General features: G+C 50.5%; 14 protein-coding genes across 14 annotated transcripts; 7 read left to right on the plus strand and 7 right to left on the minus strand.

Annotated features, from left to right (window-relative positions):
- Nucleotides 1–140: 140 nt before the first annotated feature.
- On the plus strand, nt 141–1,927 carry EURHEDRAFT_528257 (putative MFS monocarboxylate transporter; the record flags this gene model as incomplete). Its single annotated transcript, XM_040787049.1, has 4 exons — nt 141–632; nt 683–780; nt 829–1,089; nt 1,139–1,927. The coding sequence occupies exons 1-4, from the start codon at nt 449–451 to the stop codon at nt 1,925–1,927; spliced, it is 1,332 nt and encodes a 443-aa protein (XP_040643006.1). The 5' UTR covers nt 141–448.
- A 2,085-nt stretch (nt 1,928–4,012) lies between these two features.
- On the plus strand, nt 4,013–4,790 carry EURHEDRAFT_408594 (uncharacterized protein). The gene is made up of 3 exons (XM_040780869.1): nt 4,013–4,206; nt 4,258–4,305; nt 4,359–4,790. The coding sequence occupies exons 1-3, from the start codon at nt 4,092–4,094 to the stop codon at nt 4,670–4,672; spliced, it is 477 nt and encodes a 158-aa protein (XP_040643007.1). The 5' UTR covers nt 4,013–4,091; the 3' UTR covers nt 4,673–4,790.
- A 351-nt stretch (nt 4,791–5,141) lies between these two features.
- On the plus strand, nt 5,142–6,861 carry EURHEDRAFT_446896 (cytochrome P450; the record flags this gene model as incomplete). The annotated part of the gene is made up of 5 exons (XM_040783634.1): nt 5,142–6,233; nt 6,282–6,307; nt 6,356–6,440; nt 6,489–6,652; nt 6,702–6,861. 5 exons carry the CDS (start codon nt 5,142–5,144, stop codon nt 6,859–6,861), a joined length of 1,527 nt encoding a protein of 508 aa, XP_040643008.1.
- Nucleotides 6,862–7,263: 402 nt separating this feature from the next.
- Nucleotides 7,264–7,807, plus strand: EURHEDRAFT_408600 (uncharacterized protein). The gene is made up of 4 exons (XM_040780870.1): nt 7,264–7,343; nt 7,400–7,445; nt 7,499–7,563; nt 7,616–7,807. Exons 1-4 carry the CDS (start codon nt 7,318–7,320, stop codon nt 7,701–7,703), a joined length of 225 nt encoding a protein of 74 aa, XP_040643009.1. The 5' UTR covers nt 7,264–7,317; the 3' UTR covers nt 7,704–7,807.
- A 7-nt stretch (nt 7,808–7,814) lies between these two features.
- EURHEDRAFT_447027 (acyl-CoA dehydrogenase family protein) lies at nt 7,815–9,230 on the minus strand (the record flags this gene model as incomplete). The annotated part of the gene is made up of 3 exons (XM_040783644.1): nt 7,815–7,945; nt 7,995–8,602; nt 8,653–9,230. 3 exons carry the CDS (start codon nt 9,228–9,230, stop codon nt 7,815–7,817), a joined length of 1,317 nt encoding a protein of 438 aa, XP_040643010.1.
- Nucleotides 9,231–9,609: 379 nt separating this feature from the next.
- Nucleotides 9,610–10,960, minus strand: EURHEDRAFT_446911 (uncharacterized protein; the record flags this gene model as incomplete). Its single annotated transcript, XM_040783635.1, has 6 exons — nt 9,610–9,955; nt 10,006–10,036; nt 10,086–10,153; nt 10,198–10,315; nt 10,368–10,752; nt 10,802–10,960. 6 exons carry the CDS (start codon nt 10,958–10,960, stop codon nt 9,610–9,612), a joined length of 1,107 nt encoding a protein of 368 aa, XP_040643011.1.
- A 547-nt stretch (nt 10,961–11,507) lies between these two features.
- On the plus strand, nt 11,508–13,584 carry EURHEDRAFT_471100 (o-methyltransferase). The gene is made up of 7 exons (XM_040785324.1): nt 11,508–12,046; nt 12,094–12,220; nt 12,276–12,399; nt 12,451–12,908; nt 12,962–13,309; nt 13,361–13,491; nt 13,558–13,584. Exons 1-5 carry the CDS (start codon nt 11,711–11,713, stop codon nt 13,273–13,275), a joined length of 1,359 nt encoding a protein of 452 aa, XP_040643012.1. The 5' UTR covers nt 11,508–11,710; the 3' UTR covers nt 13,276–13,309; nt 13,361–13,491; nt 13,558–13,584.
- Nucleotides 13,565–14,751, minus strand: EURHEDRAFT_136184 (uncharacterized protein). Its single transcript, XM_040777755.1, has 4 exons — nt 14,462–14,751; nt 14,013–14,361; nt 13,691–13,930; nt 13,565–13,639 (listed from the first exon to the last, which is right to left on the minus strand). The coding sequence occupies exons 1-3, from the start codon at nt 14,537–14,539 to the stop codon at nt 13,857–13,859; spliced, it is 501 nt and encodes a 166-aa protein (XP_040643013.1). The 5' UTR covers nt 14,540–14,751; the 3' UTR covers nt 13,565–13,639; nt 13,691–13,856.
- Nucleotides 14,752–16,023: 1,272 nt separating this feature from the next.
- Nucleotides 16,024–17,267, plus strand: EURHEDRAFT_399591 (putative oxidoreductase, 2OG-Fe(II) oxygenase family; the record flags this gene model as incomplete). The annotated part of the gene is made up of 2 exons (XM_040779937.1): nt 16,024–16,120; nt 16,171–17,267. The coding sequence occupies 2 exons, from the start codon at nt 16,024–16,026 to the stop codon at nt 17,265–17,267; spliced, it is 1,194 nt and encodes a 397-aa protein (XP_040643014.1).
- Nucleotides 17,268–17,530: 263 nt separating this feature from the next.
- EURHEDRAFT_374384 (putative methylaspartate ammonia-lyase) lies at nt 17,531–18,781 on the minus strand (the record flags this gene model as incomplete). The annotated part of the gene is made up of 1 exon (XM_040778634.1): nt 17,531–18,781. The coding sequence occupies one exon, from the start codon at nt 18,779–18,781 to the stop codon at nt 17,531–17,533; it is 1,251 nt and encodes a 416-aa protein (XP_040643015.1).
- A 299-nt stretch (nt 18,782–19,080) lies between these two features.
- EURHEDRAFT_399593 (aldehyde dehydrogenase family protein) lies at nt 19,081–20,900 on the minus strand (the record flags this gene model as incomplete). The annotated part of the gene is made up of 7 exons (XM_040779938.1): nt 19,081–19,519; nt 19,570–20,123; nt 20,177–20,212; nt 20,275–20,611; nt 20,665–20,675; nt 20,731–20,782; nt 20,833–20,900. The coding sequence occupies 7 exons, from the start codon at nt 20,898–20,900 to the stop codon at nt 19,081–19,083; spliced, it is 1,497 nt and encodes a 498-aa protein (XP_040643016.1).
- Nucleotides 20,901–21,514: 614 nt separating this feature from the next.
- EURHEDRAFT_447488 (uncharacterized protein) lies at nt 21,515–22,393 on the plus strand (the record flags this gene model as incomplete). The annotated part of the gene is made up of 2 exons (XM_040783673.1): nt 21,515–21,609; nt 21,670–22,393. 2 exons carry the CDS (start codon nt 21,515–21,517, stop codon nt 22,391–22,393), a joined length of 819 nt encoding a protein of 272 aa, XP_040643017.1.
- A 25-nt stretch (nt 22,394–22,418) lies between these two features.
- Nucleotides 22,419–23,362, minus strand: EURHEDRAFT_446963 (pyrroline-5-carboxylate reductase family protein; the record flags this gene model as incomplete). Its single annotated transcript, XM_040783638.1, has 2 exons — nt 22,419–23,269; nt 23,320–23,362. 2 exons carry the CDS (start codon nt 23,360–23,362, stop codon nt 22,419–22,421), a joined length of 894 nt encoding a protein of 297 aa, XP_040643018.1.
- A 618-nt stretch (nt 23,363–23,980) lies between these two features.
- On the minus strand, nt 23,981–25,708 carry EURHEDRAFT_528266 (amino acid transporter; the record flags this gene model as incomplete). Its single annotated transcript, XM_040787050.1, has 7 exons — nt 23,981–24,095; nt 24,148–24,291; nt 24,341–24,538; nt 24,588–24,802; nt 24,852–24,992; nt 25,044–25,462; nt 25,524–25,708. 7 exons carry the CDS (start codon nt 25,706–25,708, stop codon nt 24,012–24,014), a joined length of 1,386 nt encoding a protein of 461 aa, XP_040643019.1. The 3' UTR covers nt 23,981–24,011.
- Nucleotides 25,709–27,970: the final 2,262 nt, after the last annotated feature.

Raw genomic sequence — 27,970 nt, forward strand, 5'->3', positions numbered from 1 at the left:
CCGATACTTCCTGACCCGCGATCCGTAGGCTTCACTCGATCGAAGTCCTAGTAACTAGGGCTCGATTATGCATACCGGGGACCCCATGGGATCGGCAGTACCCTACATACCAGGCAGCACGGACATATCTCATAGGCGCCCAAAGCTTGCAGAGATGAATTGACTGTGGTCCGTACAGAGTACTTTCTAGTATCATCTTGACGCCATGGCAAACTAAGGCTAAATCACAGACGATGAGGAATGGCCACGCAAAGGCCATTTGGGGGGCAAACAGGCTGCATCCCAAGCTTGCTTGGCCTGAACGTCATCCGGAGGGGCTCTATTGATTTATTTTATTTTATTTTTTGGGCAGTTCGTATGTTTATAAAAGCCTCGCTTTTTATACTTGAAGACCCCATAATTACCTTTTTGCTCGTTTTCATATTCTTCTAGGGAACTGCAGCAAGCGATGGCCGAGATGCACGACTATTCAACTAAAGAAGCCATAACTATCCGTTCCGCCTCGGAACCTGTGTCTGAGCTCTCCGATGAGGTTCTGTCTCAAGAGGATTCCCAGCTGCCCCCTGTCGACAGAGGGGTCGGAGCTTGGATGTTCCTGGTTGCAGCCTTTGTGATTGAAGGTCTTGTCTGGGGTATGTTAGCAAATGTGCCATGCTAAAGTACACCACTGATACAGCAGCAGGCTATGCCTCCTCCTTCGGGGTGTTCCAAGAATACTATCAAACCCATGCACCTTTTGAAGGTTCCGGAAGCATCGCAATTATCGGAACCTGCGCGACAGTAAGTATAAGTGGAAACTGTGACTCGGTACATTCTGACCATGAATAGGGTCTCGCGTATTTCCTCACGCCCTTCGTTATTGGCCTTATGATTGCATGGCCACGGATACAATGCTGGTTATCGACAATTGGGATGGTGGTGATGAGCTTGTCGCTCGCTGCTAGCTCATACGCAACGAACGTCACGCATTTAGCAATGTCTCAGGGTGTGTTATACGGAATCGGAGGATGTCTGGCCTTTACACCGGCTATCATCTTTACAACCGAATGGTTTGTCAAACGAAGGGGGTTCGCATTCGGACTGGTCTGGGTAGGTTCTTGTCTTTAGAATCAGACATACTGCATTCTAACAACTGCAGGGTGGCTCTGGACTTACTGGAATGGTTTTCCCAATTGCCATACAGGCTTTGCTGGATCGATACGGATGGGAAACCACGCTCCGCGTTTCCTCAGTGGGCCTATTTCTTCTAGGTGGTCCGTTTCTCTTCTTCCTAAAGCCTCGCATTCCGACGCGTACATCGACCCGGCGTAGCTTGAATCTCAAGTTTCAGTTCAACCGGGTGTACATCATTTACCAGCTGGCGAACATCATTGAGGCACTCGGGTATTTCCTCCCGGCTGTCTTTCTTCCCTCACACGCCGCTGCGATTGGAACTCACGGTATCCTGGCATCGCTCACTGTGGTGCTTTTCAACTTTACCACCGTCATCGGCTGCGCCATTATGGGGTACATGACTGACCGCTATCACGTCACAAACTGCATCATGATATCGACCATTGGGGCAGTAATCTCCGTGTTCCTCGTCTGGGGACTGTCTGTTAATATTGGTGTGCTGTTCCTCTTTTCCTCTCTGTATGGACTCTTTGCTGGGGCATTCTCGTCGACATGGTCCGTCGTTGCACGTGAGGTGGAAAAGACGGAGCCATCGGCAGACCTCAGCATGGTCTTTTCTTTCCTCGAGGCCGGCCGCGGTATCGGGAATATCCTCAGCGGGCCGTTGAGCTCCGCCCTTATCAACGGGCATCCGTGGCAGGGGACGGTTGGAGGAGCTTATGGCAGTGGATACGGTGTGCTTATTGTTTTTACCGGACTTACGGCTTTGCTGGGAGGATTCAGCCTCTTTGCTAGAATGGTCAAGTGGGTTTGATTGGTTGCATACGGGTTAAGACTGAGATTACGCGAGTGGATCGATTGATGCATACACGGCTACAAGAATGTGTTGATAATAAACGATGCGTGCTAATTTTAATTTTGCGTGAGCATTTTTTGCTATAGTATACTAGGTAAAAGAAATATAACCACGTAGACATATATCGAGACAGCTCTTTGCGATTTCGCATATCTACTTAAGGCTCACTGTAAACTACTTGATAGTTGTAGCATGGCATGCTTAAGGAGGTGAGATGGAAACGAATCTCGTTCATTTTGTATACACCCATTAAGAGGCCCATATATTCCAGGCCTTGAACTGGTTTTTTTTCTTAATTTTGAATGGTTTCGGCCCTTTGTATAAATGAACATAACTGGAGCAGCACGGCCATAACAGGAAACAGATAACTCAGTAGTTACTTTCTCCCTGTATACTGACACTGCTAATGAAGAGGCTGTTTGAACAACGTACGGATATGGGATATTAATCCGAAAGCTGTCGGGACATCATAGGAGAGGAACGACGCAACTTGATAACAAGAAGTCGATGAGCGTCTGCAGACAAGATCCTGAAGGTTGAAGTGATCGTGTTCAGGTAGTCAGTCTGCTTATTCGGAGAATCGCATAACGTTCGTCTACGACGACCACGCTAGACTTCCACTAACACGTCCCTTGACAATCTGGGCCTTCTCTCGACAGGCCCAGGAACGCAGTCCTGCCAAAAATAGCACTGACGATGAGGGTTTAGTTGAACATTTGTCAACATTGGACGGCATTCTGTCCGACATGCTAATGCCGCCACTGGGCACGAATCGTTAGCAAAGCGATGTGAAGATTCCGTGACTTGGGATGCCACCGCTGCCCACAGCTCCTGAGGCACCCAGTCAGCAGCACCAGGTTCCCAAGGGCTCACCATCCCTTCAACTGACCGGAATCTCGGGGACACCAGGACCATCAATTGTAGGACACATCTGATTGTATTGTACTCCGTCGCAAGTGAAGTGACCGTGAGGAGATATAAGAAAATGAAGACTGCCTACAAACTATTGCCTTTGCTTCATCTCTCCGACCAAATCACTCCATTTTATCCGAATATGAGGCCAGTTACTCGGTTACCCTTGAAAGGCAACCCGCTCGTCCATCCTCCAATCGTGTTTTACTCTATAGATGTGATCCCTCTCGTAGACTGCGAGTTCGCCGTGTAGTTGTTGTATGAGATGTAAGTATCGGAACAATATAGAACCCCAAGATATTTTGCATACCCGATACGCGCTATTTCCGCAGTTTGTGTTGTCAGTAAGACACGCATGAGACGCCCAAAAGGACCATTGTGAGGTTGCCAAGTGCCGGCATTTATTCCGTGATATGTTACCAACACAGCCTTAAATTGCAAATCATTGCAAAGGATGGTTAGTGGTGTCTTGGATTGCGAGATTTCCGTCGCTTTCGAGAAATCATGGAACTGCGCCGTTTCGGAAGATCGCCTGGCCGTGCTGAGACATTGGATACATACTCCGGCTTGACCGTTATTCTTCCGTGATGCATGATTCGGACGTCTTGACAGAGGTGAATTGCATCATTGAATGTTGTTGTACACTGTCGCGAAGACAGGTATTTTGCTGCGGAGGTCAATGATACCCAAATGGTTAATCAAATGAGACGTGTATACTCCGTACATGGCGACCGCACCGAATAACATTGTACCCAGATAGATGTTCAGAGGGTAAAATATCGGAAGATCACCAGGGGTAGTGGAGGCAGTGAAATTAACAACGGTCGAAGGTTCTGATCGCCATTAATGGCCATTGGACAAGCGAAACTAGCTTCAGCCTGAATAATGGTCTTCGATATGTATTCCGTGCTGTGTACTCCGCATTGCGATGCTCTGAGGCAACGTGCTTGAACTGGCGGTGACCGGATAAATTCGAGGCAATCGACCAGGACAACTGGACCAAGAGAGTTGAATGACCCATGATTGTGAGACATGGTCCATCGCCCTACCCGCAATGAAGTCAGCATCGGATACCTGGTCACCAGGATCCCGACCAGACCTCAGGTACAAATAAGCCGGTATTCCCAAGCAACAAAGCATCCCAATCCACTACAACTCGAGAAATCAAGACAAGAAGAACATTTTCAAGTCACCTTATCATCCACTCACAATGAAGCTCTCCATCGCCGCCGTTTCCTCTTTCATCGCCGCTACCGTGGCTGCCTCTCTCCCCGAGGCCTTCACTCTCGTCGCTGATGGTGGCAAGACTGTCCTCACTGATGGCTGTAAGTGATCCCCCTACAATGCAGATCCGATCGCATGCTAAAACGGTCCAGCCAACGCCTACGTCGGCGGCAGCACCGACGACAAGAAGATTCTCGTCCGTAAGTGACCTTCCCGAAGATTTCCAATCCGCAAAGATGCTGATCCGAAATAGTCCACGGCGGCGGAGAGAGCTCCCAGGGCTCGGCGGTGACCTACACTGCCGACGATCAGACTCCCACCGGCTGGCAGAACCTGTACGCCATCACCAACGCCAACAAGCCCATTGCCTTTACCGTGCCTCACTCCGGTGCCACCCCCGAGGGTGCCAGCATCAACGGCTGGGGTGTCAATGACCAGGGCTACTTCACCTTCAACGGCGAGCAGGCCTTCGCTGTCCAGGGCGACGACGGTGCCCAGAAGATCTACTACCTCGGCGCTGGCGAAGGCCAGTTCCAGAAGACTCCATTGTACGTCAAGAAGTACTAGAGCAAGGACTGCTAGACAGCTTCGCAACGCGTGATGGAACAGGAATGTCCGATGTGAATCCTGTATATACACTCATAATGCAGAATATCTAATCAAATTAGTCAAGTTGCACCAGCAGTCGACGTGGCAGTAGTTGTAGTGTGACTCCGTAACGTTTCCCAACCAAAAGTCCCATCCCTGACTGCCGGGATTGAAGAATCTCATGGCCCGTGCTGGCACCGGCTGCCAGTCGGACGGCTCCCAACTGTCATCCACCGTTGATCCACCCAATTCGGCAGCTTCACTCCGAACGGAAAGGCATCCCAGTGGTGGTTACTACTTCCTAGTTCCAATTAGCAATAGTGGCATTATTAGCGGAAGGTCCAAGCTCCTAATGTGGTTTCTGCGGAATAAGAAGACAGTAAAACGAAGGGAAAAAAGAATGCAAGAGACACATTAGCACCTCACCACTGCATGCAGAACCGCTGCCATGGAATTGCTGCGTCTGGTTCTCGCACATCCGTATGCCAGTTTCATTGTGCTGGTCACAGCGTATGTCGTGGGTGTTGCCGTGTATCGACTCTGGCTGTCGCCAATTGCCTCCTTCCCCGGTCCTCGTCTGGCGGCGTTGACCTCGCTGTACGAATTCTACTACGATACGATCTGTTGCGGCCAGTTCACCTTTCATATCGGTCGACTGCACGAGAAGTATGGTCCGATTGTGCGTATCAGTCCCGACGAGCTGCACGTCAATGACCCTAACTACTACGAAGTCCTCTACGCCCGTGACACGCCGCGAAACAAATATGAATACTACCAGCGCCCGTTCGGGGCTCCTCTTGCGGTCATCAATGCGATTGAGCACAACCGGCACCGTATGTTGCGTTCGCAGATGAACCCGTTCTTCTCCACGGCTCGCATCCGCCAGCAGGAACCCGCGTTGCGGGCACTGCTCGACAAGCTTTGTCGTCGTTTGGAGGAATGGAAGAAGACTGGCCGTCCGGTGAACATCGAATACCCCTTCACCTGCTTCACGACGGACGTGATCACCGATTACACCATGGGCGACGGATACCACTATCTCGACGAACCGGACTTTATCCCTGCGTGGAACCATACTATGATGGGAACGGCCAAGACGTTGGTCTTCTTCCGGCCCATCGCCTGGACCCTGCCCTTACTGTTCGCGATGCCAGAACGATTGACGGCGTGGTTGAACCCCGGGATGGAGTTGTTTTTCGCGTTCCAGCGTCGGTGTCGAACGATGATTGGGGCCATCACTGCAAACTACCACCGGAAAGTTAATACCGAGAAAGTGAGCAACGGTGACCAACAAAAGACCTTCTTCCATGACATCCTCGGTAGCAGTCTGCCGGAGCAGGACAAGAGCGCGGAACGGCTGGCACAGGAGATGCAGATCCTAGTGTCAGCTGGCGCCGAGACGACGGCCAAAGCAATGAGCTACATCACGTTCTACCTTCTGAACGACCCAGCGATCATGAAGAAGCTGATGGAAGAGTTGAACACGTTGGATCCGGAGCAGAACGCATCACTGGTGCAACTTGAGCAGATGCCGTACTTGGTGTGTTTAATCCCTCATGGAGTCGAAAGCCCTTGCTGACGAGAGCAGAACGGAGTTATGCTGGAAGGACTCAGGTAGGACGGTCATCGTATCTCGCAGCTGAATGTCGACTAACCGAATAGACTGTCGTACGGAGTGTCAGCACGGCTACCGCGGACCGCGCCGTACCACGCCCTCCAATTCAAAAACTGGACGATTCCGCCCGGAGTATGCCACCTTTCTCGACCCTTTCTTCTTCGCCGCTAATGTTTGTAGACCCCCGTGAGCATGAGCTGCGTGCTGATGCACCACAACGAGGACGTCTTCCCCGACTCGTACCGGTTCAACCCCGAGCGTTGGACGGAACCGCAAGAACGTAAGCGACTGGAGAAGTACATGGTAGCGTTCAGCAAGGGATCGCGACAGTGTGTCGGAATCAAGTAGGTTCATGCCCTGGGTTAACTAGGAGACTGGATGCTGACCGGACAGCCTTGCGCGGTCGGAGATTCTGTTGGTCATCAGCACGATTCTGCGGCGATTCAAGCTGGACCTGTTTGAGACGGACGTGGAGGACGTGAGGGTGAAGCACGAGATCTTCATTCCGTTTGCGAGAATGGACAGCAAGGGTGTGAGGGTGGTGATGAAGTAGTAGAGTGCGGTGCGAGTACAGAAACTCGAGGCTGAGGACTATTGTTATTCCGATCACGTGCGCATAGTTTGTGTACAATGACTAATCCAAGTTATGTGATTATGCTCACCAGGCACCAGGCAGCACCATTCCTGAGGCCATATAATTGGCTGCCCTAGTCAGCCTTGTAACTTGGCGTCAGGTGACCGCATTTCCCGATTGGGTAAATTGGGACAACAGGGGCATCTTTATATAGAGCATAGCTGAGCAGTGGCCTATAACACTGGCTGTAGGGCATTAAGCGGTCTCACTCCGGCGCTACACAAAGACTTGGCACATAATAGTCCTCAATAGTCCGGGGCCAAGAAAGCATTCCTTCTGCCTGGGCTTGCAGGGGATATATTTCTCTCTTTTGTTCTTTCCTTCTCCTTCTGATTTCACCAGATCCATAACACTTTGCAAAGAATAACAGTGAACATGTCGTACCCCCCGCAAGAAGGATAGTAAGTGCTGTCCCATGGTACTGACTACAGCTTCCGAGCCTAAGCTGACCCTCTAGTTACCCACCTCCTCCCGGAGGCCAGTACCCGCCTCAGCCTCCGCCGGTATGTCCCTTCGGTCGTGTCCAGATCGTGCTTCACTAACAGCTTGCCTTCAGATGCAATATCAGCCGCCGCCGCCCCCGGAATCGCAGAGCAAGGACCGTGGTTGTCTTACGGCATGGTCAGTATATACCCGACGCGAAGGAGAAGAAGGATTGGGCTGACCCGAGCAGTATCGCGGCCATGTGCTGTTGCTTCCTGTGCGAGGAAACATGTGAATGCTGCATTGATATGGTTGAATGTTTATGCTGTGGTTGTTGATATATACGCGGTTCTATTTTTTTGTTTGTTTCGGAAATGATGCTAGCATGGCATATGACAATTGGGTGCTCTGATTTATTGCGACCGTATATCCAAATGGACAGTTGTTCTCTAAATCTTCGCCCGACCCAGCTTCTTCTCCTCTGCCCGGTACACCTTGACCAATTGACGTACCGACAAATCGAGCAACACATCCTCCGATCCTCCGGGAATTCTCGCTCCGGGGACGTCGCGGTAGATAGCTTTGCCCGTCAGTCGATATTCCACAATACACGGTGGACGAGTACTCACCTTCGACCAGCTCGCCCTGCCCCGTCGCTGTAAAGCCGTTCCCTCCGAACAGCAACACCGCACATTGCGCGCACTCGTTCAGCACCATGGCTGATTTGGCCTTGGCCAGCGCCGTGATCCCTCCCAGTCGTAGGTCGCCTTCCTCCTTGTTCATATGACAGAGCTGGTACAAGATCTGCTCGACCCACGCGTGCATCGTCTCGAGCTCCGCGCCGGCTTTGGCCAGACGGTGTCGCACCACGGGCTGGTCCATGAGTGTCTTTCCAAACGCCTCGCGCTTCAAGCAGTACTGGACGGCCGCGGACAACGCGACGCGGGCCTGGCGCGTCACACCCACGGCAATCGTGAGTCGCTCGTGGTTGAAGTTGGTCATGATAATGCGCATGCCTTCGCCTTCGCGTCCTATCAGGTTCGACACAGGGACAGCCACGTCGTCCAGCTCAATGTACGTGGTGCCACCGGTCTTTTGTCCGGACACGTTCAATCGACGCATGGTGACTCCGGGATAACCCTTCAGAGGCACCAACAAGACCGACAGCCCAGCAGCTCCGGGGCCACCCGTGCGGACAGCCATGGTAGTGTAGTCGGACCAGATGCCGTTGGTGATCCTGGATGGTCAGCAATGTCTCCAGAACGGGAATCCGTCGCGGAAACGCACCATTTCTTGGACCCGTTAACAATGTAATGCTTGCCGTCAGGAGTCTTCTTGGCCGTTGTCGTCAGATTGGCCACATCACTGCCAGCTTCGGGCTCCGTGATAGCAATGCAAGCGCGTTTCTTGCCAGTCAACAGTTCGGGCAGGAACCGCTCCTGTAGCTCTTCACTTCCGTACTTGATAACCGGGGGAATGCCAAATGCAAATCCAGCATTCAAAGATGCCCCGGGACCGGCAAGGCCAGAGCGAGCCAGCTCGTCGCAGTAGATCCCTGTATACATGTAATCCCAATCCTCGATCTTGACCCCAAGAATGTCATGGATGCCCAACCGCTTCAGCCACCCAACCGGCAATGGCGCAGGGAGGTTCGGCAACAACATGTTATGTTGGCAGAACGTCTCGAAGACGTGTTCCGGTACGGTACCCTGGCGCTCCCAGTCCATGGCATGGCGCAATAGATGCTCCCAGAGGAATTCGCGACAAGCCTTCTGGAAGCGACGATGCGCAGGTGTGTAGTAGGGGGACGGTAGACCGCGCAAATACGGCGGCTCCGCAAATGGTGTGGTACTAACCTCAGTCATCTTGAGGGTCTAGTGGTTTGTCTTGAGTTGTCTGCTCTCGGTTCTTTTGTATCCCTCAAGACCCCCCGCATGCTGGACCGAGACCGAGGTTGTGGGGGGGACCAATCAGAGGGAGCATGTGGCTTAGTCATTGTTTACTCGAATTGTTAGGGTGTTTAAAGAACCACTGTTTAAAGGACAAATGTAAGGTATGTGCGAAGAAAGGGCGTGGATAATGGATTCATAAGTGTAGCTAGTTCAGTAAGGAATGAGATGGCACAAGTGTTGCGACCCGGTATGCGGGTATCTGAAGAAATATATAGATCGCAACAGGATTAAGAGTGACTTTTAACACAAGAAAACATTACGAAGAAGGTAAAAGAGGGTGCTGAACGCAGGGCTACCACGACGGTCTTCCGTCCGGATCATTTGTCCTCGCCTCATATTCTACCGTCACGTTGTCTGTCCGTCGAATCTGTCCCAGCGGATGCGCATCATTGTGGTGTTGGTCGTCGTCGGTGCGCAGGATACTCTCCTGGCTTTCGACATCGTTGATAGTCGGCTCCGGCTTTCGGACCATCGATCGACGACTGTGTACGTAGGATGTCGAGTTCATGTACTTGCTATTCTTTTGGCGACTGGAGTTGTTGCTATACGACCCGAGCGAGCGCTTGCCGAGGATGAGCTCGAGAATGGGCTGGAGGGTGGGAATACAAGAGGCGACGATAACGACGTTGGACTCGATGCTACTCATGGTCAGTGATGGGTCTGTAGTAGAACGGATCGTGCAATATACTTGGTCCACATGACGAGATCTGCCGTCCCATCTAGTCAAGTCAGCAACTGTGCGGCGCGACGTACGGGAGCGTGGCTTACAGGTATAGTCGGACTTGTCGGCCAGGCCCTTGAGCTGCGTGCATTTTATAATGGCCATTGCGGAGGCGCTGGTCTGTTAGTTGGATTCACTCTGGACGGCGAGGATACTTACATGGACCCCAGACCCAAGGCTGCGCACAGGGCCAGGCGCTTTCGCAGCGACATATGCAGACTCAATAGGATAGTCGTGGGGTAAATGGCCAGGTAGAGGTCGACACAAGCTGAGAGCGCTGGGGGATTATCGTTAGGTCAATCTGTTTATTCTTATGGAGCGAAACCTACCTCCAGTGAAAATGGCATAGTCGATTAGTATCCAGGTATCCTTGCAAGTTGCAGCGCCTTCCATGACCAGATGCATTTTCCATAGGGCCTTGGGTGGATCACACATGGTAAAAAGGACAAGGATACAAATCACGGATACCACGGCCGCGAATCCAGTTAAGAACCAGAGTGCAATGCGATGGAAAAGGGTTGGATTGAGGATCCGGTTCAGCATGGCGCTGACGGCCAGCTTAGGCAGGGTGAAGGAGAGGATGCCGAAAAGGAAGCTGACGGTGTTGAGGAGAATGGCCGTCTCGAGGTTATCCTGGCTTAGAAAGACAGCATGCTTGCCATAGCCAATGATCACATTGGCTGTGGTAACGCCGCAGTAAGCTAAGCCCATGCACTGTCTCGTCAGCATACAGGAAGACGATGCAAGCCAAAGGATTATTTACCATGGATGCGGCAATTAACCAGTCATCCGGGCCAAAATTCTTCAGTAACTTTCCTCGGATAAGCATCCTTGCTGCGACTATGAACGTTGTTAGGCCGGTCAAAGCCCACAAGACCCCAAGGATCTTAGGGCCGCGGTTGTCGTCCTCTGTAACCGTCATCTTGGGACAATAAGACAAAGAAGATTGCTAGTGGAAGAGATTTCGTCCCTGCCGGCACCTTAAATGAAAGTGACAGAAGCCCTGACTGAACGCCCCCCAGACCAGGGGCGTGGGACACAAAGTGCATCCATCACAGCACCGGCATCACAGAAAACTCTTGGTCATAGAGTCTGACAAAAGTTCTGTGACAGGTAATTTCACATTTCCATAGATAGAATGGTAGGCGCAACACCATAATAAATGATAACACTTCGGACGACCTGCGGCTCGTTCCTATTCGATCTTGGCCCCGTAAATCCCAGGACAGTGTCCGGCCGGTGCGTAGAGAACAGATTAAGTGGAGCTCGGCTTTTCAAATGACAGCAGGCCGGGATATGGGGCCGTTGGAGCGTGGGATTTGTGATTGGTCCCATCGAAATAGCACCTGCACGGCCGTTACTTGTCATATGGTTAGCGTAGTCCCGAGGAGCTCCAGGGAATTCGTATTCCTACTACGAAGACCCACTGAAAGTTGCCGCAGTCACTACTCCTACAACAGCACCTGTTCGAATCTGGTAATCCAGAGTATACAAGCATGGCACAACTACAGAAGTACAGCCCCTATTCAAGACAACCCAGACTCCATTCGTCAAGAATTTGATCCCCTGACCGGCTAAAGTACAGGTGATATATAGAGCGTCGCTCCTCACATTGTTCGTTACCCCATCCAAACCGGCGTGTGTTTCTTAGCATAGTATCCAACCATTCATCATGACCATCAGAAACGGCCCAACCAACGGCATCACCAACGGAGTCTCCAATGGTGTCTCCAATGGTGTCTCCAACGGAAAGGCCAACGGCGCTGCAAATGGCGCCGTGAAAAATGGACATACGAATGGAAACTTCTGCTTTGATGACAAGGTTGCTATCTCCGCCAATTCTCCAGACAAGGTCCCGGGTTTGCTAAAGGACATTCTCGCAAATGGCCTTGCTTTTTCCGCGGACCATGATGCTAGCGCCCGGTCCACCCTGCTGGACGCAGCACGGTCTTTGGTTCACGCATTGGAGACACCCCGTGAGACCATGATCCGCTACTGCTGGTCGCAGGTATGAACATCCACCAATGCCAGTAGAAGGGTACGCTGACGTTTTAGTCCACTACATACGCAGCCATCGAGACCGGTGTTGACCTCGGACTGTTCGCTATCCTTTCGCGAGACGATAGATCAAAGAGTGCGGCTTACCTTGCCGAGAAAACCGGTGCTGATAGCACGCTTCTCGGTATGAATAGTTGTCTTGCATAACCTCCTTTTCCAAGCTTTTACTGACTCGATAGCTCGCCTGCTCAAACACCTGAGCGCCGTTGGCGTCATTGACGAAACGGGACCGGATGAGTACCGTCGGACGGGATTTTCAATCACGCTTGGAGTGCCCCGGTACAGCGATGCCTACGCTTGCATGTTAGTCTTAGACCCGTTTCCCCCTCTTCAGACGAAGACTAACAGACCCAGGACTGGTTGCATTACAGATGGTGTCCTGGCGTTGCCCGCATACCTACGCAAAAACAACTATCGCAACCCGACCGACGGTAAAGATTGTCCCTTCCAGCTGGGCTTCCGGACCGACTCCCATTTTTTCGAGTTTCTCCGTGACCATCCCGCACATGCCTCCCAGTTCAACAATCACATGTCCGCCTATCACCAGGGTCGTCCTAGCTGGATGGACGTCGGGTTCTACCCGGTCCCTGAGCTGGTGATGGAGCTGAAAGAGGCAGACGATGTCCTTCTGGTCGACGTCGGTGGCAGCTTGGGCCACGACCTTTCCGAATTCCAGCGCAAATGGCCCGACATGCCTGGACGGTTGGTGCTTCAGGATCTTCCGAACGTGGTCGAGCAAGCCCGAGGCACGTCGCTTCATCCCCGTGTCGAAGTCATGGCCCATGACTTCTTTACAGAGCAGCCCGTGAAAGGTAGGCTCCGCTAGCTTTCCCCGTTACGCATCAGCCGTGGCTAACGTGAACAGGTGCTCGCGCTTACTACATGCACTCCATCCTGCACGACTGGAACGATGACAACTGCCGCAAAATCCTGTCAAACTTGGTTCCGGCCATGAACCGCGGTTATAGCAAGGTCCTAATCAACGAGAATGTCATCCCCGACACCAATGCCTACTGGGAGACCACCAGTCTCGATATCATCATGATGGCCGACTTCGCGTCTCAGGAGCGTACAGAGCGGCACTGGCACTCTCTCGTTGAATCCGTCGGGCTGAAGATCACGAACATCTGGACGGCCCAGCGGGGGGTGGAGAGCCTGATTGAATGTGAATTGGCGTAATATATTAATTATTGGGGGCGTTTTGTACAATACGGTATTTGTGATCTGGTTCTATAGTTAGTCATAGTTGACCTTTGATAATCAGTAATATGGAATTTGGTTTTTTTGCATACTTTCCAGTATCCATGGTTACGGCCAGATTGAAATAGGGGCGCGTCCATCGCTGTGCACACAAGTTGAACATACCGTAGAAGGGGACTTCGGCTTCTGCTGTGGGTAAGCATAACTAGAGCCAACCGGAGGCGTTGCGCCGATAGGCTAATATAAAAATCCGCCGCTAAGTGCCGGAACGAGAATCCCGGAGCGAGGAATCAGGCCGTTCAACGGTCCAATTGGCTCGAAAACTTCCCTGATTGTCGTGGAACTGCACCTGTCAGTCCTCCAATAGCATGCCGGGACTACCGTTGAAACTCACCCATACTATCGGTATGTAGACAGCAACGGTCCGGGTATCCGGAGCTTTGCGTCAAAAGTACATTCGCTGTTGCCGCGGATAAAAGGGCTACAAAATAAATAAGGGAAAAGGAAAGAAAGAAGGAAAGGAGCCGAATCCTTCGCCCTGACTGAGCCCAGCCAGTCGGTTAGAGAAAGTACGGTCCATGCTTCCCAGTATTCAGACTACTATGCAGCGTCCCGCGGAAGAGTGGACATGTTCCTGAATACGACAGGCGAGATTCAGTGGGAGGATGAGGAATGGCAGGTGCTTAGCGAAGCGGGATGCTGCTGTCGAATCATACCTTGGTTGTTTTCCGGGGAAACATCAGGACCCGGCAGAAGTAGAACCTGTTTATTCCACGGACCATTTCCCCAATGGTACAGTTGCATAATAAATCCCATCGGCTCTCCCCTTTCCAGAATGTGATGAGCGTGATGCGGACATTGTAGTGTGATACGAACAGGCGAGACCTGTGGCGACGCTTCGATCGCTATCATCTTAAAACATAGGTCACTTCTGCAGAACCCCGGACACAATGCTTCTGCCACTGACATCCAGCAATTCTTCACGATGTGTGATATTCCTTCACTCCCATAACGGGTGGAGTACATCGCCATGGGGCCTGGCCGCATCGAAATGTTGAATCCCATCTGTTTCCATTAGTACGAAGGAGTCGAGATCTGAGTGTCGATGTCCTGCCAAGGATGCTAGCCAACATTGATAACGAGTCGGGTGTTGCATAGTGCTTACCAGGCGAAAAGCAGTATGGGGGCGAGTTTCTGCAGAGTCGCAATGTCCCGATTGGGTGTAGACATGACTTTCGGCCATTCCCCCTTGTTCTCTTCAACCCCTATCTATTCCTGGGAGCATGGCCCTTCCTGCTGCGAAGTCCACAAACCTATCATCATCTCAATTTTCTTGATCTCCTCGGAGAGAGTGATTACGGCAGTAGGCGGGAACTTGGAGTTCCAGGCACCAGATGATTTGTGTCAGAAAATTTGGCCAGAAGCTAAACGAACCCTCGTCGATGTTCTCATGGTCCCGACGCCTTGCCTCTTGATTAGTAGCGGCAACGTATCGCATCCCTTCCACCCAAGACACTTAATCCAGCCGCAGCGCCAGCTCAATCATCCTCGAACTCTATCCGAAATAAGACTATAGATTTCCGAATGTGCCATGAGAGATTGGCGAACGTGCGTCCATTCATCGTTGTAGGAGAATTCCGGCAGAGAACTAGTCATCTGGCAAAGTTATGCTTCGAAGACCGCCAATTCCCGAGAAGATCGCTCCCTTTCATCGACAACAAGACGAAGCTGTTGGAATCGACGTGATACGTGATTACGTGATAGCTGATCGAGACAAAAGCAGAAGCATGGTCAGCTATAGGGAACAGAACTTGATGATGGTATCGCAAACATCAACCGCAAAACTGGGGTGATTGATCAGAAAGTCTTTCGCCGGCTCACGCCAAGCAGTAGCGGATGCGTACACCTCGCTCATTATCAATAAGTGGGCGGCCGAATGTCAAGATGATCGGTGGAATAGGTGCAATGCCGGAGTCATTCGAGTCGACCAAGTCGAATATAGATCAGATTTCACAACTGACTCAAGTAATAGTTGTTCATGGGCCCCTATAGCAAGCAATGCGGTGTTGAACTTGTCATCAGTGATTGTGCATTATGACAAGGTCGAAGAGGGCCATCATCCTTATCCTAACCAGTGAGCCGGTCCTAACCAGTGAGCCGGGAAACTGAAAGCTCACTGGGGTTCCGTCTCAATCAAGTCAGTAAGCAAAAACACTCTCCTTCATGGGCTCATATGCAAGATACGTAGTGAGGTTGCTAACCGGCACAGGTGAGCAGAGAACTTGGTATGTGTGCTACTATCGTACCTGGGACGGGATATCTTGGAGCACCGATTCGCCACGGACGCAGGGTACCTGGCATTCGTATCGGATGAAATGTGTGTATTGATGCAGGAACAGAGGCACTGACTGAATTCCTTGTACAGGGTAGGCAGAGGGCATAGCAAAGTGCAGTATGAACCCCGCTCTGCATGATGCGATACAGGATGCAAGGCGAGCGCAAGCCATGGCAGTGATGAATCCCCAGTCAATCAGAATGAGGCATAACTGATCCGAGCTGTGACCCAATAAGATCGACCAAGTGCCACCTGAGCTGATTGATTATGTACGTCGGACCCCTCTTCGGTGGCCTATTTATTGAGCTCTCTACCTGTCCCCTGTCCGAGGACTAGCAACAATCTTCTCATACTTTCAACCCACCAGGTGCAATTGTTGGTATCCCAGCACAATGTCAACCCAAACAGAAGTGAAACCAAGTGCGACCTATGGCAGCACCAATGGGCATCTTGAAAAGTACACTCACCCCCCAGAGACCAAGGAAAAGCGTAAGTATCGAGGCCCTGTCCTTTGCAAGAACAAGACTGATACAATACAGTCGACTACGCAGATTTGACCTCCATCGATCTCTCCGAGTTCGACCGTCCGGGTGGAAAGGAGAAACTTGCGGCGCAATTGAAGGATGCTGCACATGAAGTTGGTATGACACCTGTCCCTCGCTCTTATTTCTGTTCCTTGGATGCACCCGATGCTGACCTGACCTGTGTCCTAGGCTTCTTCTACGTTACGAACTTCGGTCTCACCCAGGAAGAAATCGACCGGCAATTCGCCATCGGACGCGAGTTCTTCGCTCTTCCCGAGGAAGAACGGATGCAGTACCGCGCGCCGCTCGAGGAAGGAATCTACAATGGTTATCGTCCCCTGGGCTCCATCGAGATTCTACCGGGACTGCGCGACAATATCGAATTCTACAACGTAATGAAATTCCTCCCCCAGTATGAACGCAAGCATCCCGATGTCTATCGACAGCACTGGGCGGAGATCGAGAAGTTCCATCGGCATGTGCATGAGCACGTTGCCTACAGGCTCTTCCGTTTGCTGGCCATGATCCTCGAGATCCCCGAAGATCAGCTGGAAAACGGCCATCGCTATGAGGCCAACTGCGACAGCGGTCTGCGCTACATGATGTACCGCGCGCGCTCCGAGGAGGAAAACAACAACTTCAGAGACCTCTATTCGCGTGGTCACACGGACAATGGAACCATTACCTTTGTCTTCCAGCAGCCAGTCGCCGCATTGCAGGTGAAGAAATACGAGAACTCGGACTGGGAATGGCTGCGCATCCCTCCCGGCGCGATCGCCGTGAACATTGCTGACATGCTCTCAATTGTGTCGAATGGATACCTGAAAAGTGGGATCCATCGAGTGGTTGTGCCCCCCGAGGACCAAGCATGCAACGACCGACTGGGACTGCTGTATTTCGTTCGTCCAAGTGACCGACTGATGCTGAAGACTGTGGACAGCCCGCTGTTGCGCCGGCTGGGATACTACGAGGAGGGAAAGAATGCCGATATTGATGTTCCGGCCATTGAGTGGACCCGGGCGCGTGTTCGCAAGAATTGGTCCAGGTCACCAACGGATCCCAATGCGGGTACGACTCTGGCGGGTTTCTCGGTGAAGCATTTCCATGATTGATTCGTATAGCGTATGGAGTACGTCTGGTAGATAGTCTGAATACAGTTCCCTTGAAGTGGTGCCATAGTAATCTTCAGCTGAGCCACCGGCCCGCGAGTTCCACTCTCGTTCAGCTCTTCTGTGCGTGATGCCGATCCAAGAGGGGTAATGCATGGCAATTGAGTCCATGGCGAATAAAGAGCTACGAAACCCCACGCCAACACACGGAGAAAATGGAAATTGATGTGCTGTCATTGCTCAAAGCGTCCGAGACTAATCTAGGGCTAAATCTTGTTCAATCGAGACTTCCGGGTCACAGCTGAGGTGCGGAGCATCTCATTAGTGAGAATCATCACCCCCTCATCCGCTCCGATTCCCGGCTTCGACAGAAGAAAGTCAGGCTGTGTTGCCAATGCCACATGCGCCGTGATGCGTGCGGACACGTCCGTTTCATTAGCTGAACCTCCCAAGCAGCACCCGACCTTTCTCTCCCGGCAGTAGAGTACGGCATCGATACTGTTGTGGATAGAACCCAGGTCGGGCATCTTAATTTGCACAAAGTCCACAGCCCCGGCATCCGCAAACTCCCGAATGTCGTCGAGCGTATTGCACCATTCGTCCGCCACGAGCTGCACCGGAATGGACTGTTCCCGCAATCGTAGCCTGAGATTTTTTAGTTGCTGGATTTGTGCGGCCTTAGTGGCGGCGATGACTGGGGACTCGATGAGAAGATCGTATGGCTGAGCGACTCGCTGGAGCTCGCCCAGAAATGATACCAATTCGGTATCGTCTAGGAACAAGTCACCCATGGTGCCGTAGACATCGAAGTGCAAGCGCGGACGGTATCCTGGCGCCCCTCGTTCCTGTACACGTCGGGATACCTTTTCCACAAATTCCAACATGGCCGAGCCTCGAGGTCCAAGATCATGAACGTGGATAAAGGATGCGTGGGGTAACATGGCAACCTGCTTCATGATCATACGGTCCAATTGCAGGAAGTCGTCGCGGTGACAAGAAGCCAAGATATCCACAGGCCGGTCGACGATACTTGTGCCCCATTCACGGGCGATGATCCCGGCCGCGGGGCAGAGATGAGCCAGTGCCGTGGCAGACAGGAGCGCCTGCGACAGGCCATAACGAATGGCAGAATGCAACCGAAGACCCTGTAGTTCTGGCCACGGCGAGTCGACACGGATAGCATTGGGTCGGAAATGGGTAATGTCGCAGTTCAGCAGCCATGGCTTGACCACAGATTCAAGTAGTGGAAGATGCTCGTTGGCGTTGAAAAGTGGATCGCGAGACGCGGCACCAGAGAAGATGACATCGACACAGTCGCCCACAGCCCATTGGCCATTGGGCAAATGCAGCAGGATGGAAATCACTTGGCCGGCCTGAACGACTTGCTGAAATCCGGGCGTACGAGGGGTGATATTGTTGACTAGGGGATCGTAGGTTGGGCTCTGGCGAACAGCCTCGAGATCTTTCACAAAGTAGCCAGAGAGGCCAGTAACAAATTCAACGTCGAGTGGTTTCATTATCCAAACGGGTCAATTGATCAGGAAAAATTTGCATATCTGTACATTTGCCATTTGAGGAGCCAGCTATATAGATCGTTTAAAACTTACTCTGAGCACGCCTTCGTGGAGTTTTTTTACGGTGGATCCTCAATCCGAGATCTATCATTATTCAGGAGGGAAATTTTGGATACATTAGCGAGATTTGATAGACAGGCGTGTACTCCGTGATCTAATGCAAGCTAGGCGTGGGTGCACACGTCGATCCTTCAGCTGAAGCCGCCGTAATGTCAATTATAGCCTGAATGTGAATGGTCGGCTCAAACAACTGGAGTACCAAGATTCACCGATACCGTCTTGGTCTGGGTGTAGTTGAATAGCGCCTCTTCGCCCAACTCTCTTCCAATGCCCGACTGCTTGAAGCCACCGAAAGGCAATTGCCAATGGACTCCGTTGTACTGGTTCACCCACACCGTACCCGCCTTGATCTTGTTAGAGACCTCGATGGCGGTCTTGAGGTTTTCGGTGTGGATACCGGAGGCCAATCCGTAGGCAGTGTCATTTGCGGCCTCGACAATCTCGTCGGTCGTGTCGAACTTGGCAATTACACCTACTGGACCGAAGATTTCTTCCCGTACAATGTCCATGTCGCTGGAGACGCCGGAAAAGATGGTTGGCTCCATGAAGTAACCTGGGCGATCGACTCGGTGACCCCCGATTTCGACTTGGGCGCCGGCCTTTTTGCCGGAATCGACGTATCTAGAAGTGGATTAGCAACTTGCCTTCGCCGGTTCAAAATATCGACATACCCAAGAATACGATCCAGCTGAGTCTTGGAGACCTGGGCACCATGGGCAGTCTTTTCATCCTCGGGGGATCCAATAACTCGTTGTTGAACGCTTTCTTTCAATCTCTGGACGAATGTATCGTAGATGCCAGACTGCACGTAAATCCGACTGCCTGCACAGCAATTCTGTCCCATGTTGGAGAAAATTCCGTTGTGAATCCACGGAACAGCCTGGTCAATATTGGCGTCATTGAAGACAATATTCGGTGATTTGCCCCCCAGCTCCAGCGTGACCTTCTTCAGGTTAGATGATGCTGCATCCTTCAGGATCTGACGGCCCACGGCTGTAGATCCTGTGAACGCGACTTTGTCCACGCCCATATGGCGAGAGAGAGCAGACCCGGCAATGTTGCCATAGCCGGTGATGATGTTGATGACTCCTGGAGGGAATCCCGCTTGGACGACGAGCTCAGCAGCGACCAGCGCAGACAGTGGTGTGACCTCCGCGGTCTTGATGACCACGGTGTTCCCGCAGGCAATAGCCGGTCCGATCTTCCATGCCCACATCATCAATGGCTGTTGAGGGTAAGCATTTGCTTGAAGTATGGATATGTTCGAGGGCAACTTACGAAGTTCCATGGGATAATTTGACCGCACACACCAATCTAGAGTAGTTATATTAGCTAGCCGGTCCTGAATTGCTCAATGGGCAGAGAGAAAATGATACCGGTTCGCGTCGGGTGTAGTTGAAATTCGTGGGACTCGTGTCGATAACGCGACCTTCGATCTTGTCTGCCCACCCAGCATAATATCGGAGACAACCAATTGCTCCTTCAATGTCGCCCCGGGCGCCGTTGATCGCTTTTCCATTGTCCATAGATTCCACCGCTGCCAGCTTCTCCAGGGACTCCTCCATCAACGTAACCAGCTTGTAGAGATATTGCGATCGTTCGGTAGGAGTGGTCAGTTTCCACTGGCCGTTCAGAGCCTTTCGGGCGACTGCAACGGCCTTGTCAACGTCATTTTCGCGAGCTTCACTGACAGCGCAGATTTTCTGCTCGGTTCTGGTACGATACAGTCAGTGCCGGGGAACCGGTGTAACGGGCAATTGACATACGCTGGGTTTATCTGTGTCTCTCGATCAGTCCCAATTCCCGGGAAAAATATACAGGGCAGCACATACCACATCAATGGTGCCTTCACCGGATCCGGCTACGAATTCATTATTGATGAACCTGCTGCGTTTAGTATGTTTTCCATGGAGTCGAGCATTGGAAAGACGTACAGTCCAGTGGGCTGCTGGTAAGAGAGACCCGTCGGCGTGGTAAGAGAAACAGCAGTTGTTGTCGCCATTATGGAAGCAATTGAAGTAGTTGAAGTCGAAATCGGACTGAACCACGAGCAGGAAACATAGTTAAACTGGGCATTTGATGACAAATCGCGGGGTCCATGAGGGGTTCTTAACAGGTTTTGTATTCGTCGAGGTCATTAGTATTGGAATACATCATTTATGCCTTGTTTGTAGGGTGTCGATAGCAGTGCTTGACCGGTTAGTCTATCCGACATTGACTTGGCACTGAGTCCCCGATTTCTTCCACTTTTGATAAGGCCAGTCTTGGAGGTTGCGGCAGAAAAGATGTTGAAAAGATATAGGATCCGAGTAAGATTCATTCGCGAGTGGTCTGGTATCTTTTAAACAGGACTCATAAGGGGACGGGGATGTCGGCGGAATGTGCACAATGGACTATGCGGATTACCAAGTGGTCTCCGGCAGAGGAACCGCATGAATCCTTGGATGGACGGGAGCTCCATGGCCCATAGATCATCCTTTATACCTCTGTAGGCTTGGGTATCTGACCCGAGATACATTTGTTTGCCGCGTGACTGTCGGAGTCGTTTCCGAATATATATATATATATATACTGTAGGGGTCACCATACCCGCGAATATGGACGGACACCTTTACTATGAGACAAGAAACGAAGTCACATTTGACAGGGGACTTTATTGCCTCTGCCGTGTCGGCGACAATTGTAACTCCTGCGGTTACCATCATTGATCGGTCAGTGTAGTAAATCTCCTTGAAAGCAAAGTTGCTTTGCTGACAAAAACCACGCCACAGGGCTTTGGTTGAAAAGGCGTCATGTAACTGGCCGATAATACGTGGGTTGAGATCCCATACCTTGGATGCTCTGAAGCGACCAGGCCGTTTTGTCTTCTCTCGTCCTTTTGGCCTCATTTGGACATTGTACGCAGCCACCTATGCCGTCGCCAATGGGGCCGACACTATCACCAAGGAAACAATCCCGACATCACCAGTACGGGATCCCATTGTCTTCGGGTCGACCTTCGCTATTAATGTGCCTCTGGGAGTGTGGAAGGATATGCGCTTTGCACAGCTGTTTAGTAACTGCAGTAAGGAGGCGACTGTTGCACTACGAAATGTGCCTTCTCGGGCATTTTCCAGCGTTGGAACGGCCGTATTTCTTCTTCGCGATGGCATAACTATTTCTGGCTCTTTCACATTGCCTTCGTATTGTGCTGGGGCCATTCCAGACGGCCTAGCAACAGGGCCGCACTCGAGAACTGTGATAACGCAAATCGTTGTGCCAGTTTTATCTCAGCTTATGGCGACCCCGGTGCACCTTCTCGGTCTGGACTTATACAATCGACCTAAAGTGGCTGCAACAAGCGAGAGATTTACACTCATGGCACGGTATCTTCCATCGGCGACCGTTGTTCGATGTATTCGCATCATCCCGGCGTTTGGATTCGGGTGTCTAACGAACATGGAGTTACGAGAATACTTTCACAGTAAAATTAGACTAGAGCACATTAACCAATGAACAGAATGATTGATATAAAGTTCATTCATTGCCGAGTATCATTTACATGAGGAACTTTTCCCATAAGCCTTGCAACAGTAACGGCCTCCCTCAACGCCTTTCCAACATGACCACGGACTCCTGCCTCTTCCAACACCATCAATCCTCCGATGGTGCATCCCTCTGGCGATGTCCCTTGATCCTTCAGCAAAGCTGGATGGGTTCCACTCTGCAAAATCCCTGCTGTGCCCTGCATGGCCTGGAAAACAGCTGTATGCGCGAGGTCTCTCGGGAGTCCCACCGCGACGGCGGCGTCGATCATTGCGTCGACAATAACCGCAAAGAAAGCAGGCGTCGAACCACCAACAGCAGTAATGGCTTCTATCTGTGTCGGGGAGACGTGCACAGTACGACCGATCCTGTTGAAAATCGCGTCTGTAATTTCCGCCGATTCCGGAGACAAAGGAGAATCCATGGAGTTTTCAACCGCAGTCAATGATTGCGAGACCAAGGCAGCAATGTTCGGCAGAGTCCGCACGACACGAGCCCGGGGTGTGTTGTTGCCGTAGAGAGTTGTGTACAAGCGTTGTTGTGTCCAACCCGCTGCTACGCTGATCAGAAGTTTGTCGGTGATGGCATCACGGAAGCCAGTCTGTGTCAGCACCCTCTCAACGTCTGCGGGATCAGTCGCAAGAATGATGACGGCAGAGTCATCAATCGCTTTGATATTGTTGTTGCGGGATATGGAGAGGTTTTCCAGATGCGATAGTCGCTCTTTCAGTCGATTTTCCGAACCCTGTGTCCGCACACAAGCGATGAAGCGTGTGAAAACTGCGCTGTTGTTGATTGTAGGTGGGTTCGAGGCTAGGCTGCTGATTATGGCGGTTCCCAGGTTGCCTTTTCATGAATTAGACTTGTAACGAGTAAGTATGCGAGAATAGACATACCGCAGCCTAGGACGCAAAGCGTGGCGCTCTTTAGTTCAGTCATAATTGCCAATAACAGGATAAGTAGAATCTAGGTGGAAGATACGAATTTAAAAGGTTGTCATGCCCTAATTCGGGAAGCTACCCGAATTCAAGGTACTCGGCCTACGATTCCGATAACACCAAAGTAGTAAACATGTTCCGAATACGTAAAAGGAAAGGGAAAGGAGCTATAGCATGCAAGCCAGATGTGATATACAGATAGGGAAAACAGAAATAAGATGAAAGGGGGCTTGCAAAGAGATATACAATTCTACCCACGGAAATCTATTCCTAAAGCGGAATATCCATCCTGTTCTCAACGGCTCGACTCACCATAAGCACAATGGACTCTAACATAGAACCTCTAATACAGTACTTATACATCCCAATGGATGCCTTATCAGATTTAATACAAGCAATATCATACCCCGCACATAGGAGGCACAGTTCCGGTGCGGGGTGACACTGGATTTCGGGCACGCAGCCGAGGTCACCATAGATCCTGTTTCATGTGCGGGGGGATATCGAATCCTAGCGTATTGTGTATGACTTGGGATATCTTTCCGCAACTTCGGTGAGCCTCTGCAATGCATTTTGCGCCTTACTCCATTCTGGAAAACAAACAAATTGTCTATCCCCCACGAACCATGAACCCAGCCAGTGATGACCCATCAGGCGTTATTGGCACAGGAAAAGCTCGCACTGCTTGGATCGTCATGAATTGCTTTGCCTGATGTATACACGCCCAGGCCACACTGAGACCCATTAGATTACCACCGAAGTCAAGAAGGAGGAACAGGGACTCACCAAAATAATGCCTATGCCGACGCACAGGATATTCAACATAGTTAGGAACACTTTGCGTGGCGATTTAAACCATCTGCCTCGATTCAGGTATAGCCAGAATATGCCCGGCAGGCCGAAGCTGAACCAGCTAGCGAAGAGTGCACTCTGTTGAGATTTAGCATTTAGTATTCAGCTTCCATATAAAATAACATACCATCAAACTCAAGAGGTTGTTGAAGACAGGAATAGCAGACGCAATGATCCAAGCCAAAATCCAGAGTGACAGTGCCAGTCCAACCCAAGATCCGACTGCGATGAAGTCCTGCTTGTGCATGCGATCAGTCCCAGCGAAAATCCGGATGTAAATTGTTTTAAATGCAATGTGGCCGTAAATAACACCGGCAATGACAATCTGGGATATTAGCCAACCGAGTCAGAATGTTCACCGGAATTGAACTTACCGTTGGTAAAGCAACTCCATACGCAACCTTTGCAATCAATGGACCAGCGGAGCCCAATGCTGGGGATTCCACTCCATCCCCGGCATACAAGTAGATGACGATGGCCGTGACGAGATACAGGCAAATATCAATAGACTGTAGCAATGCAAGCGCCTTGGGATAGTCTCTATAGTCTTCGAGCTCGGCCATCATGTTGAAGAATGTATTATGGCTGGCTATATTCGGTTAGGACGAGAAGTGATTTTCTTTTGGCTGTTGGCTCACCATATGCGAAAACAATGTTCGATACTGATGTGAATGCGTTGACCAAGCTGGTTTGAGTTGTGACCTTGAAGCTGCTCACATGATTTTGTACACCAACAGCAATCATTGTTACGAAAACGGCAGCTATAATACTCGCAAATGCTAGGAGATTTATTAGCATCCCGTTAGAATGCGATACGAGTGGTCACTTACAGGCCAGTGAAAGCCATGTCATTCTTTTCAAAGTTCGAGGAACCGAGAGAATAAAAGATATAACAAGCCCTACGACCCCAAAGACAAGTGAGCAAGTTCCATGGTCAGTGATGGTATTCATGGCGACTGTGAATGTCAATATGTGACTGGCCATGATAAACACAGTGTACAGCATGTGCGCTATGAAGAACAACTCCCGCCCAATTGGCCCAAGAAGAATCTCGCCGGCATCCGCAACACTAGAGACATGGGGGTATCTGCACTTGAACTGCCCTATTACGTAGCCGGTATAGGTAGCGAGAACGCCGAGTGCAACTAGGATGACAATCGCAGGAGCCAGCCCTAGACCCGCGAATGCAGTTGGAAGTGAGAGAATACCCATGGAGATGGTTTCCGCCACCATCAGCAGACCACATTGCCTGTACATTACCTGTTAGCTTAGTATTAAGACACCGAAATGGGATTTAGGCCACTGCATACCACCACTTCAGTACTTTGTACTTGACCTCGGCAAATTCTTCGTTTCCGAAGACGTCTTGATTAGACGGTTGAATGTTCGCTTTGTCCTCATCCATTATACTTGGATGAGTAACTGTGTCAAATCCTCCCTCTTCAACTTCCGAGTGTTGATTAGGCACAGGCACGTTGACAATTTGAGACCGCATTGTGAGTGAACTTTCCGGCGTACACTTGTTCCTTGTTTCTCTTCTGCCGACGACACATTGGCTAATTTATAAAGTTTTAAATTATCTGGGGAAACCATGACATATCCAATCATAGATAGCATGACCCTACATATCTGCAGCAAATCAAATGCGGGGGATAACTCTACCTAAAAGGGCAGTTCATTAAAGTGTCCGTTGCGTAGATACTGGTGATTGGTCGCCTTGGTATTTATTACAGAAGTGCAAGAGATAATTGTCAGGGACCGACTTTGGATATCTTTGAGCACTAATGGACTACTGATTTTCGAATTGTTTTCATCCGCTTTTGGCCTTCGGCATTGGAGTTGCGTGTGTTGCGCTCTGCGCTAGCGGAAGAACAAGGAGGTAAACAAGCCTTCCCCGCACCATTGCGCCTGACATTAATTGCCTAGTGATCAATTGAGTTTTTTGGAGTAAAATATTGTGTTAGCACTAGCTTCTGTCATATGCAGCGGAAAACCTTCCCAGTTGCTGTCCAGACCCTAGCTAGCGTTCTACATGCAACAGACGTCACTGCATTGATTTTGCTCATATTGGCTACAGTCACTTTAGCTATTCTTGGTGACTTAAGGTAGTCAGGAGAACTATCGAAAAAGAAGGTTTACTGGTATATATCAACATGCGTTGGAATAGGCGGAGGCAAAAACAACATGTACAGACTTTCCAGTTTCCAGGGTTAACCTGTATAGCTTCCGTACTCGAGCTCTATGTCAATAGCAGGACTCTACAGTGAAGTTAGTTTACGATTCAGCCCGATGCCCTATGCTGCGTCATTGTGAGAATCGTTCCGAGACGCCGGTTCATCACTCCGTCAGGCGCCGACAAAATGAATGCTTTGTCCCTTTTTCTCATACAAGCACGGTGGCAATGCGCCATAGAATGTACTAAAGCTCTGAAAATTGAGAGCGTAAATCGTGATTTTGGTTACATCACTGCCCAGGATCGGTAAACACACCGTTGAACCAAAAAGATCATTATAAAGAACGGATGTTCGTTATGTGAAGGGGCTTATATGGAAATAGTACTGCACATAACAATCCAAGAGTCCATCGCCCCTGGTAACTACGTCATCTATTAAAAGTTGATGGCTTTCCACAGTGCTTAGATGGTGGATGGTGCCTAGCACCACCCTCAATGCTCCAACCTCAAGCTCACTGGTTCCGGTACTACAAAGCTTGACAGTACTATATGTACCGCGTAGATCAGGTATTTGCTTCATGTTTATGGTGTTGCTCGCTCTGTAAATACGGCATTCCACTCCAATGTTGTACATTGATACTTGCTGCGGACGTAATTACCAGTAGACCTCGCCCTGACCCTCAAGAGGGTCCCTACTCTGGACCCTCCACCCGCCCCTCGCGAGGGTCGGGTAAAAAACTCGCAACCCTCACCCGACCCTCGACCCTCGCCGAACCCCGTGTGAGTGACCCTCACAGACCCTTATCAACCCTCATTTGTGTCACGGCGCTCTACTAGGATAATCGAAGATCCAACTCATGGGTTCTACCTAGGTAGCTATCGACGAGAATAATCAACATGAGGAAGGAAGAAAGGGGGTGACGCCGTATTTATCAACAAAGCAAACAACTGCATCTCACGTGATAACCAGCCAACGTGACCAGGCTGTCACAATTTGCATAAAATTTTCCGCACTTTACTCAATTTGGATGCATAAAATTGATGATTAATATCAATACAGAACTGTTATTCACACAGTAATGCTTTACGCCTGTTCTAGTACTCTGGATAATAGGCATTGTATAAGCCCTAAAATCAATTTACAATTGAATTTCTATGAAATCTTTTGGAATTATTTACTTTTGATAAACTCCTCCAAGATTATATTAATTATAAGTGATGATATGTATTATTATATAGTTAATGTAGGTTATTCCTTCGATACGGGCTAGCTATTTTATGATAACTAATTCCTATAGAATTCAACGAATATAAATAAATAGGAAAAATGAGAGAGAACTCACTCCCCTCAAGGTTACTTCTGTCTAAGAGCTAAGTAATGATAGTTATAATTTGAAGTAAGCAAATAATTAGCTTCCTAAGTAATTCTGCTGAAAAGGGCAAACTGGCAAAGCTGTTGAGAATTAGACCTGGACATGGGTACCCATACCTAGACCTGGCTTTGGGCCGGGTTTGGGCCGAGTTTCAGGCCCATGGCCCGGCCCACAAGGCCCATGGACGGGCCGGGGGTCAGGTCAGCCCACC

Source organism: Aspergillus ruber (assembly GCF_000600275.1).
Source record: "Aspergillus ruber CBS 135680 unplaced genomic scaffold scaffold00002, whole genome shotgun sequence".
Taxonomy (NCBI): domain Eukaryota; kingdom Fungi; phylum Ascomycota; class Eurotiomycetes; order Eurotiales; family Aspergillaceae; genus Aspergillus; species Aspergillus ruber.

Coding starts and splice junctions, on each gene's coding strand:
- EURHEDRAFT_408594 (XM_040780869.1), top strand. CDS start 4,092: ATGAAGCTCTCCATCGCCGCCGTTTCCTCTTTCATCGCCGCTACCGTG. Junction 4,207..4,257: donor GACTGTCCTCACTGATGGCT/GTAAGTGATCCC, acceptor AAAACGGTCCAG/CCAACGCCTACGTCGGCGGC. Junction 4,306..4,358: donor CGACAAGAAGATTCTCGTCC/GTAAGTGACCTT, acceptor GATCCGAAATAG/TCCACGGCGGCGGAGAGAGC.
- EURHEDRAFT_408600 (XM_040780870.1), top strand. CDS start 7,318: ATGTCGTACCCCCCGCAAGAAGGATA. Junction 7,344..7,399: donor TACCCCCCGCAAGAAGGATA/GTAAGTGCTGTC, acceptor CTGACCCTCTAG/TTACCCACCTCCTCCCGGAG. Junction 7,564..7,615: donor CGTGGTTGTCTTACGGCATG/GTCAGTATATAC, acceptor TGACCCGAGCAG/TATCGCGGCCATGTGCTGTT.
- EURHEDRAFT_471100 (XM_040785324.1), top strand. CDS start 11,711: ATGACCATCAGAAACGGCCCAACCAACGGCATCACCAACGGAGTCTCC. Junction 12,400..12,450: donor AGCGATGCCTACGCTTGCAT/GTTAGTCTTAGA, acceptor TAACAGACCCAG/GACTGGTTGCATTACAGATG. Junction 12,909..12,961: donor TACAGAGCAGCCCGTGAAAG/GTAGGCTCCGCT, acceptor TAACGTGAACAG/GTGCTCGCGCTTACTACATG.
- EURHEDRAFT_136184 (XM_040777755.1), bottom strand. CDS start 14,539: ATGGCCGAAAGTCATGTCTACACCCAATCGGGACATTGCGACTCTGCA. Junction 14,362..14,461: donor CCCATACTGCTTTTCGCCTG/GTAAGCACTATG, acceptor TAATGGAAACAG/ATGGGATTCAACATTTCGAT. Junction 13,931..14,012: donor TTCCCCGGAAAACAACCAAG/GTATGATTCGAC, acceptor TGTCGTATTCAG/GAACATGTCCACTCTTCCGC.